This window comes from Mizuhopecten yessoensis, unplaced genomic scaffold (assembly GCF_002113885.1).
Source record: "Mizuhopecten yessoensis strain PY_sf001 unplaced genomic scaffold, ASM211388v2 scaffold11145, whole genome shotgun sequence".
NCBI classification, from domain to species: Eukaryota; Metazoa; Mollusca; class Bivalvia; order Pectinida; family Pectinidae; genus Mizuhopecten; species Mizuhopecten yessoensis.
This window is the reverse complement of record NW_018408902.1, coordinates 1,202,243-1,212,797: the sequence shown is the minus strand read 5'-3', so window position 1 is coordinate 1,212,797 and position 10,555 is coordinate 1,202,243. Positions and strand designations below refer to the sequence as shown.

Sequence of the window (10,555 nt, the reverse complement as noted above, 5' to 3'; positions counted from 1 at the left end):
TTTCAACCGAAGGGAGGTAATCCGTCATTGAAATATTCTCGAGGTGAAATTAAAGTAAAACAATTTCACTTTAATAATAATAATAATAATAATAATAATAACAATAATAATAAAAAATAGTAATAAAAGATTATTACTTCTACTTCTACATGATACTGATAAATTTCAACAATGTCAGAGAAGGGTTGAGAAGGAAAGAGGAAAGTATATTTTGACAGATAACAGTTAGAATCAATTTAATTTGTGTTTGCAACTTGAAGTGACACCAACAATAGACTTGAGTCAAAGAGTTTGTTTTCAGGCTAGAAACAATATGAGAAGGAAATTTATTCCACTCGGGTATAGCTCAAGAGAAGAACGTTTCTTTTCTCGTCTGAGTTTTGTAGAGAGGAAATAAAACATGGGAGAGCTCGTTTCTGTGCCTGGATCCTGACTTGGGATACATCTGTCAGATTTTACGACAGCAACTTGACAATATTGTAGAACATGGTTAGACAAGCATGTCTATACATCTGCTAGGATGAAAAGTTTTGGATAGAGGGCAATACATTGATGTGAATTAAAATGAATTCACAATTACAAAAAAGCTAAAAAGAGAGAGAAAAAACAAGAAGCTGAAACCCTTAATTGCACCATTATAGTTAAGTGAACCCCTTCCCCTTGCCCGTCCCTATATTTCTCTACCCAAGACTTTATTTTTGTACATTTTCAGATCCCCCTTAATTTCTCTATCTTAAACATACTTTTAATGTAATATAGAGGACAACAAATTGATGTCAACTAAAAAAGAACTATTGGAAAAAAATGGAAAAAATATAATTTAGGAATTCCTTTCAGAATTATGGTAAATTGAACCACCGACAACCCCACCCAACAGCCCACCTTAGATTGCTGTACCCCAGATGTAATTTTGGGTACAGACAAACAAGTTGAAAAAAAAATGAGCCGGAAAAAGTTAGTTGATAGAAAATATGGCTAAATGCTTCATTGCACCTTTATGGCAAAGTTACCCCTCCCCCGCCCTCCCTAAATCTCTGTACCTCGAAAAATGTTGTTAATTTCATATATAGGACAACAAACTGATGTAAAGTAAAACAAATTATTGAAAAAAGCAAATGGGGGAAAATATTATAAAAGGCAAAATTCTCTTCACCATCATAGTAAATTGTACACCCCCTCCCTGTTCCTCGCTTATTACCATTAGCTGACGTCTTATCACCAATAAAGTGACCATAGCTGTTAATTGGACGAAAAACACAAACAAACTTAACCAAACCAGTACAGTATTCTTCTTGTTCTAGACGGTAATAGAAATACATTGGTAAGGTTTTAGGTAATTCCGGAAACGGTCAAGATAATTAAAGGTAAAACCATACTCATTTCACTTTCCCTAGCCTTATCTCCGCCAAACACCAGGGAGATAACGGTCATAGTCATTAAAGGTAAAATCAAACTCATTTCACTTTCCCTAGCCTTATCTCCACCAAACACCAGGGAAATAACGGTCAAGGCCATTAAAGGTAAAACCATACTCATTTCACTCTCCCTAGCCTTATCTCCTCCAAACACCAGGGAGATAATGATCAAGGTCATTAAAGGTAAAACCATACTCATTTCACTCTCCCTAGCCTTATCTCCGCCAAACACCAGGTAGATAACGGTCGAGGTCATTAAAGGTAAAACCATACTCATTTCACTCTCCCTAGCCTTATCTCCGCCAACACCAGGGAGATAACGGTCAAGGCCATTAAAGGTAAAACCATATTAATTTCACTTTCCCTAGCCTTATCTCCGCCAAATACCAGGGAGATAACGGTCAAGGCCATTAAAGGTAAAACCATACTAATTTCACTTTCCCTAGCCTTATCTCCGCCAAACACCAGGGAGATAACGGTCAAGGCCATTAAAGGTAAAACCATACTCATTTCCCTTTCCCTAGCCTTATCTCCGCCAAACAACAGGAAGTTAAAATTGCTTTTCAATTCAAGTTCATTTATGGTCGATTTTGTTTCACAATCTGACATTACTATTCCTAATCTCATCATCAGGAGTGTTCACGAAGTTTGAGTTTGGTAAATACTTATTGGGATCTTTCAGTTTATATCACAGGCATTGTCCACTCTTTGTCGTTTATTTCATATGAGATGAACATAACACACACACACAGGTGTGCGAGGTAATTTATATAATAAGTAGCGGGTACTGAGCGCTTACCTTCACCAAACGAATCAATACCCGACAGTTGCACACGTAATGAATGTCATTAAGGTATTCTAGTACAGTCGAAGACGTGAATGACATATGATTTAATCATAAACAAATAATTGAGAACTTATACTTTATTTGTTGTGACAGCTTCAAGCAAAAACCAACACGTATTAGGTGCCTTGTTTGTATATGTTTTCAGTCAAGTTTCCAGCCTGAAAATGTAGGTTCTCCCACACTGGGGAAATTCAAAAGCAACCCGTTTCCAAAATTGCTCCCCATGCGGATAAATACATGATCTCCCTGATTCAAGGTAGTAACAACGACAGATGTACTCTGATCGTAAATATCGACTTGTGATGCATCTGTAATCGATGATCCCATGGAACGAGGGCAGTCTTGAAATAAGCATGTTTGTCACATATTAATATCCATGTTAAGACGTAGGTGCCAGATTCCGGGGCGGTGTAGATACCGTCCGCCGGGTTGTATCCATCCCCATGGTCCAGCAACTCGTGATCGAACACATTTGTGTTTTCCTGGTGATAATATCTACTTCTGGAAAGGACCACATGGAACGCTACACATTGTTTGGTTGTCTGAGAAGAAGGGGCGACACCTACAAGATGAGGGGAAATTTAAATATTATTTCCCCCTTGAGAAATAATCTGTCAACATTCTACGACACGGACATACAACCAGTTTCATTCGCTACATTATAAATGCTTTTGTTAGAGAAATATGTGAGGTATGAAGGTATGATGGAGTTAGAAGTGATTTTGCGTCATATACTGTTGATAGTACAGTTCCAGTTTTCTTCAACATTTGTTTTCTGCATTCCTGATGATATCTGTATCCCATCCTTGATATCCAGGGGTTACGCTCACTTTCGCTCTATGCACCCCTGGAATATGCCATAGCAAATTTGAAGGCTCAGTGTGCGCCATCTTGTGGATGAGACAGGAAGACTAGTTCAATCCTTTGTTATACATCAAAAGAATCTCGCGGTCACGTAACGGTAAACATTGACAGGTTTTGAAGTCGGGCGGCTCTCCAGCCTAGCGATTGGTCAGTTTACCTGAGACCAATCAAACAGCTATCTTCGTGTCTTCAATTTTGCTAGGACATTCCAGAGGTGTAGAGAGCGAAAGTGAGCGTAACCCCTGGATATCGAGGATGTCTGTATCCTGTCAAACTTGTGAAGTATATGATATTCCAGGGGAGGTACAATATATCGTGTAAGATGAGATACGTTAGGTGCTTTTATCATTTCACTGTTGATTTTACTGTGTTTTCACTCAATATCATACTTTTTATCACATTTTTATGAAGGTAATATTAATAGTCATACGACAGAATTCACCGATGAATGATTTGAAGTTAAACAAGTATTTAGCTATTTCATCAATGAACATACACCTCGCTAACTAGAAAATAATTTAATACGCTAAAAATGTGTCACGTTAATTCTTTACTTCAGAATCTATAGAGCAGAAACTTAATCATGGAGCATTATAACATGACTAAGAAAAAACAACAACACGATTTTAACAATAAAACGACGAAAACTTGGACAATTCACCGCCGAGGGTGCTGTTGTCGGGTTTTTGACACATTTTGAGAGAATTTCATGGTATTTATTCCAAAACGAAGATTTTAAACATTCATTGTTCTTTTCATAGTAGTTACGTCCGAATCCTTATCTGACTGTCCTTGCAGGTAGGGCGTCAGAATTGTACCTGCTGCCCCCATTGCATGATGGTATGAGGCGATTAAATTTGGGATCTCATATTTTCTCTTCTTTCAAAACAACTTTCTTCCTCCTAATGTCTCCCTTGACATTGCTCACTTTTGGCCTTAGTTGAGCGTTCGCCCCTGTGAAGAAGGCTTTTGGTTCTGTCTCCTGGCCGAGACATACCAGAGTCTGTAAAAATGGTAGTTTCTACTCCTGCTTAACGCTCAGCAATTTAGGAGTAAGACGACTTGTTTGCCTGTTGTCAGTATACTGTGACCGCGGTGTCCTGCTGGGTGTCTTCGGCAATATGTTTCAGTGAGGTAGCACTATATATTCGGCATTAGTTCTGTGTTATCACAAGGAGACAAACACGAACATGTCGCAGCCTCCCAAAACACACACACATATACTACACGCATGCATCTTGCACACAGGGAAGGCTATCCTTAAATGACCACAGCTGTTGATAGAACGTTAACAATACCAAACCAAACCAAACTTTATCAGACGATACAACACTGCGTTTTTCATATGTTTGCCTTCCTTTTATTTAAGAACGTACTTACGCTTTTGAACGTATCTCAGTATCGGGGCTCTCGAAGCATCTTCAGCTTCGTTTTTAGCATGTTCAGATTTTTTTTACGGAGACGGCCGGATGAGTCAGCTTTTCATCCCGAGATTGAGAATATGGCCTTATGTTGTTTCGAAGTGATGATTCAATCAGTTTATTGTTGGGATGAGGCGATCTGTCACTCTGTCGAAGGAAAGCCGTTTCATTGATCAATGTTAGCGACCCCCGTTTCGTCGCGATTCAGTTTCTAGTGGAACAGTATCAAATACCATAAAATCTCTTACTCTGTTGTAATCTATCCACAATACCGTTCTTATGTAATAATTCCTGTTCCAGTGATTTCATTCCCTGTTTAAGCTGTGTTATTTCAGTCTTCTGGTTCGTCAAGATGGATTCAAGGCGGTTAACACGTTCATCATTTTCTGTAATCAGACGTTCCATATCTTCAAATTTCTGATGAACGAAAGTCTTAAGGTCCTGCCATTTTCGAGGTCGATTTTCGGGGTCAGGATATTTCCCGTCCAGAAGCCCGCAACAATTGGAAAAACACACAAGATCAAAACGAACACGAACATCACAAACATAGCTGATAGCTGATTACTTTTAGAATGACTGATATAACTGTCCTGTTTTAGACTATTTTTTGTATCTTGTTGTGTGCAAAACATCAACATTCATTCCGAGGATCGTGACAAGATACTGGAGCTATATATACTGTTTTAAACAGGTAATACCTAAAGTCGCGTTAGACGGGATTCTATGTCAAATAAAATAGGAAAATAGCTCAAAACGGTATAGGTTTACTTATAGTTCTGAAAACGACATGAGGTCAGCCATGTTTCTGAAATGAGGTTTCATCATTTGCGTGTCCAATTTTTTCGGAATTCTAAACGGAGAAAGAGTTTACCTCGGAAATGAACCTCGACAATGGCATGACCTTAAGACCTTCGTTCAGCAGAAGTTTGAAGATATAGAACTTCTGTTTGCCGTAAAGGGTGAACGCATTGACCTGTTTCAATAGATCTTAACGAATCAGAAGACTGAAATAACACAGCTACAGCAAGGAATGGCGTCACTGGAACAGAAAATGTTACATAAGGACGGTATAGTTGATAGATTAGTCAACAGAATTACAGAATTGGAGACGCTTGTGATGCTAGACACTATTCCACAGGAACCAGAGTGGCGACATGACATCAGACAATCTTCTTCTTTGATGATCTGAACCCTGACACGACTTCCCATCGACAGAGTATCGGATCGCCTCCTACTGCCAATATAACTGACGAATCTCCACTTCGCCAAAACTTCACGTCCGACTCTGAATCTAGGGATGAAATACTTGCTGACCAGTTTGTGACTCATCACTGGTACCAAAGGTAAAACTAATCCATTCCTTAAGTGTTTTCAACCATGAAGGAATAGTAAGAAACTTTAAAAACTCGTATTAACGTTATAAATTAACAATATTTGGCTGAAAACGTATACGTATATTGGTATTCATATAAACCGTGTCAGAATGAATACTATCTACAAGGTTAAGGTTATCACAATACATCAAGCTGGTAGACATGTCTATAAATTCAGTCAGCAGACATGTCCTGGTTTCCTGTTTTACGTCAAACGAAGCAAGTTATTGACAAGATAATTATATGGGTAAATTTCCATGTAAGCCACCCGAAGCTTGAGCATATCAATATGATTAGACCGAAATCACAAACACAGATTCAGTAAACTGTTGTGCATACGGTCAATATGGTTTAAGGTCTGTTTTTTCTTGTTTTCCTCAACATTTCCACTTTATCTATGCCTTTTTATAATGCTAACTTTTCATGGGCTGCTGGTTTCTCCTTAATTATTCTACCATCTCAATCCTCATTTTCATCACAATTAAGGAAATGAAAGTTGTTTGCACAGTAAGAAAAGGATAATTCTCAGATAATCTGCCAAATATCTTTGCCAGGATTAATGGTCGAGATCAATTACCGTACACTGGCAAAGTTTCGCTGCAGTTTAATTTTCACCTTTTTCGCACTCTGTAATGAGGGATAATTTATCAATACAAGATTAAACCTTAAGAACACATAATAGCTTCAAACATGAAACAATCATATATTCTACAGTTGCAGGTGAATTTTGTACCGTTCAAGGTTCTTCTCTAGGTCACTAGCACACAATGATAGTCGCATGACAAAATTCTGATTGATAACAAAACAAATAACTGCGAAGCCGTGCTTTTATTTGCTGTCAGATTATAACTCCAATAATATTTATCAGAATTTGAATTCTCCAAATAATACAAAATTTTGGTTTGTCTCATATTCAGTCGAGTTTCCATCCTGTAGATGTGTACTCTCCAAATAATGCAAACTTTTGGGACTTGTCATTTTATCAGTCAAGTTTCCATCCTGAGAATGTGGACTCTCCTAAATTTGTTCGACTTAAAAGGTTCCCATGTCCAATTGTACTCCCCATGCGGATATAGACATGATCTCCCTGATTTAAGGTTAAGACAACGACAGTTGTAGTCTGATGACCATCGTTTACATTTTCTGCATCAGTCCATGATGATCCCATATAAGCTCCATTCACCACGATGACGGTCTGGAATTGCTGGTGTACATCACAAATTGATGTCCACGTGAAGACGTAGGTGCCGGAATTTGGGACGATGTAGATACCGTCCCCCGGGCTATATCCATCCCCATGGTCCAGCTTCTCGTTGTCGTACACGACCGTGCTATCCTCGTGATACTCTTTATCCGTAGAAAGGGATACATGGAACGCTATCGTTTGCCTGGGAGTCTGAGAAGAAGGAGCGACACCTAAAAAACAAGAAAACATTTAACATTTTGTTACATTTGACAGACTAATGTTATGTTACAAAAATAAGATGTAACTTCTTTCACGTATAAAAAAGACACTTTTCAGGTACAAGCAAAAGATAAACAGAAATACCAAATCTCACAGGAAACGTCAAATTAATCTATATTTTGTAAAAAGTAAAAGTAACAGTAGCATTGTGTCAGAACCACGCAATATTTAGAACAACCATCTGTCAACATACGACGACAGGAAAATCACACGTATTAATAGCATATCATGATAAACCATTAGCATAATCAAACTCATAAAAGAAGTTAATGGTTTTTACATTCCTGTTCCCTATTTCGGAAGCTATTTGTATCCTGCCACACGTAATGTAAATATCCTTGATGTTTTACTTTTCAACGGGGTGTTCCAACATTTAATATTTTATCTTAAAGGTAAGTACTGTTTATTGAATGTTTGGATGTGAAATATAATCCAATTTAAACAGTGGAAACAACACCATATGTTGCACATTTTGTTTTTTGTACTCACGTTTTTGTTGAAGTCTCGGGAAACTGGTCCTAGAAACGTCCTCAGCTTCGTTTTCAGACTTGACTAAAATTTGTTGAGAGGCAGGTGGGTCAGCAAGTATTTCATCCCTAAATTCAGAGTCGGACGTGAAGTCTTGGCGAAGTGGAGATTCGCCAGTTCTATTGGCAGAGGGAGGCGATCCGATACTCTGTCGAAGGGAAGTCGTGTCAGTGATCGGAGATTGAAACCTAACCAGTCCGTCATTCATAAAAGAGGTAGATTGTCTGATGTCTTGTCGCGACTCTGGTTCCTGTGGAATAGTGTCTAGCATCACAATCGTCTCCAATTCTGTTATTCTGTTCACTAATCTATTAACTATACCGTCTTTATGTAATATTTCCTGTTCCAATGTTGCCATCCCCTGTTTAAGTTGTGTTATTTCAACCTTCTGATTCGTTAGGATTGATTGAAGCTGGTCAACGCGTTCATCCTTTTCGATTAGCAAACGATCCACGTCTTGAAATTTCTGATGAACGAAGGTCTCAAGGTCCTGCCATTGACGAGGTAGTTTTCCGAGGTCAAGTTTTTCTCCGTTCAGAAGTCCAAAGCAATCGGAAATATAAAACAACACTATTAACTTCACAAACATGGCAGACATCTTATCGTTTATATAAACACTCGTATACCTGTTCTGTTCTGATCTGTTTTCTTATCTTGTTTGACGCAGAACTCAAGCGTTCAAGGCAAGGCGTGGGTCATGGCATGATAAAATAAGAGCTTCATGCGTTGTTTCCGACTAGATTATCATCTAAAGAGTAAACCTCCTTTTTGATTAAAGATATAATCACTTGGAATAAAGAGAAGAATGTGTTTATTTAATCCATTATAAGGAGTCGATGAAATAAAGCAAAACAACGCGAACATTTAAATGCGTCTCATGAATATTTCGTTCATTAAAGACTCAAAGGTGGTACTGAATCACAATTGCATGAAAAAGTATATGTTTATATGTTCCGAACATATGTAGACACATAGAGTTATGGGGAAAGGTTATTCTTCAAAATAATTGATAATGGTTCTTAACATCTTCGGATGAAATAACTACCCAACATATGTATACATACAGAGTTATGGGGAAAGGTCACAAGTTATTTATAACGGTACTTTTCACCTTCAGTTAACTCAAAATCTTTAGCCATATAGTGCTATGGGGAAAGGTTACAAGTTATTTATTACGGTACTTTTCACCTTCGGATAAAACAGTTAACTTTACATTTTTAGACATATGATGTTATGGGGAAGGTTACTTTATAAAATTATCTATAACAGTACTTTACCGCTTTGGATAAACAGTTAAACAAGGTTTTTCATGTAAATCGATAAATCAATCTTCAAGGTTATGGCCAACTTCGGTTATAAACAGTCAACCAGCAGATCAGACATCTCGTGATATAAAATATTTTACAATAAAGAAATCATACAAGCTGCAAAGTTGTGTTTAGAGTTCATTGTGTAACTAAAGATTCTCCAATATAAATAAAAGACATGTATTTTATGTATTAACTCAATATATCTGTTCCAATTAATGTAGCTATCAATTGATGTATTGTACTATCTTTTACTTAATCTTCTTACCTTAGCGTTATCCTCATCATCAGTGGCTATCGTGGTCGATTGACCTTAGCGTTACCCTCATCATCAGTAGTTATCGTCGTCGTTTGACCTTAGCGTTACCCTCATCATCAGTGGATATCGTCATCTATTGACATTAGCGTTACCCTCATCATCAGTGGTTATCGTCGTCGTTTGACATTAGCGTTACACTCATCATCAGTGGTTATCGTCGTTGTTTGACCTTAGCATTACCCCATAATCAGTGGATATCGTCGTCGTTTGACATTAGCGTTACCCTCATCATCAGTGGTTATCGTCGTCGTTTGACCTTAGCGTTACCCCCATAATCAGTGGTTATCGTCGTCGTTTGACTAAATCATTTTCCTCATCATCAGTGGTTATCGTCGTCGATTGACCTTAGCGTTACCCTCCTCATCAGTGGATATCGTAATCGATTGACATTAGCGTTACCCTCATCATCAGTGGTTATCGTCGTCGTTTGACCTTAGCGTTACACTCATCATCAGTGGTTATCGTCGTCGTTTGACATTAGCGTTACACTCATCATCAGTGGTTATCATCGTCGTTTGACCTTAGCGTTACCCCAATTATCAGTGGTTATCGTCGTCGTTTGACATTAGCGTTACCCTCATCATCAGTGGTTAATGTCGTCGTTTGACATTAGCGTTACCCTCATCATCAATGGTTATTGTCGTCGTTTGACATTAGCGTTACACTCATCATCAGTGGGTATCGTTGTTGTTTGACCTTAGCATTACCCCTATAATCAGTGGATATCGTCGTCGTTTGACATTAGCGTTACCCTCATCATCAATGGTTATCGTCGTTGTTTGACATTAGCGTTACACTCATCATCAGTGGTTATCGTCGTCGATTGACCTTAGAATTACCCTCCTCATCAGTGGATATCGTCATCGATTGACATTAGCGTTACCCTCATCATCAGTGGTTATCGTCGTCGTTTGGCATTAGCGTTACCCTCATCATCAGTGGTTATCGTCGTCGTTTGACCTTAGCGTTACCCTCATCATCAGGGGTTATCGTCGTCGATTGGCATTAGCGTTACC

The 10,555-nt window shown here is 38.3% G+C and overlaps 1 protein-coding gene across 1 annotated transcript; it reads right to left on the bottom strand.

The window, feature by feature from the left end:
• Positions 1–6,806: 6,806 nt before the first annotated feature.
• On the bottom strand, positions 6,807–8,550 carry LOC110466877. Its single transcript, XM_021523685.1, has 2 exons — positions 7,875–8,550; positions 6,807–7,336 (listed from the first exon to the last, which is right to left on the bottom strand). The coding sequence occupies exons 1-2, from the start codon at positions 8,509–8,511 to the stop codon at positions 6,903–6,905; spliced, it is 1,071 nt and encodes a 356-aa protein (XP_021379360.1). The 5' UTR covers positions 8,512–8,550; the 3' UTR covers positions 6,807–6,902.
• Between the last annotated feature and the right edge of the window lie 2,005 nt (positions 8,551–10,555).

Coding starts and splice junctions, on each gene's coding strand:
- LOC110466877 (XM_021523685.1), bottom strand. CDS start 8,511: ATGTCTGCCATGTTTGTGAAGTTAATAGTGTTGTTTTATATTTCCGAT. Junction 7,337..7,874: donor CCCGAGACTTCAACAAAAAC/GTGAGTACAAAA, acceptor CTTGTTTTTTAG/GTGTCGCTCCTTCTTCTCAG.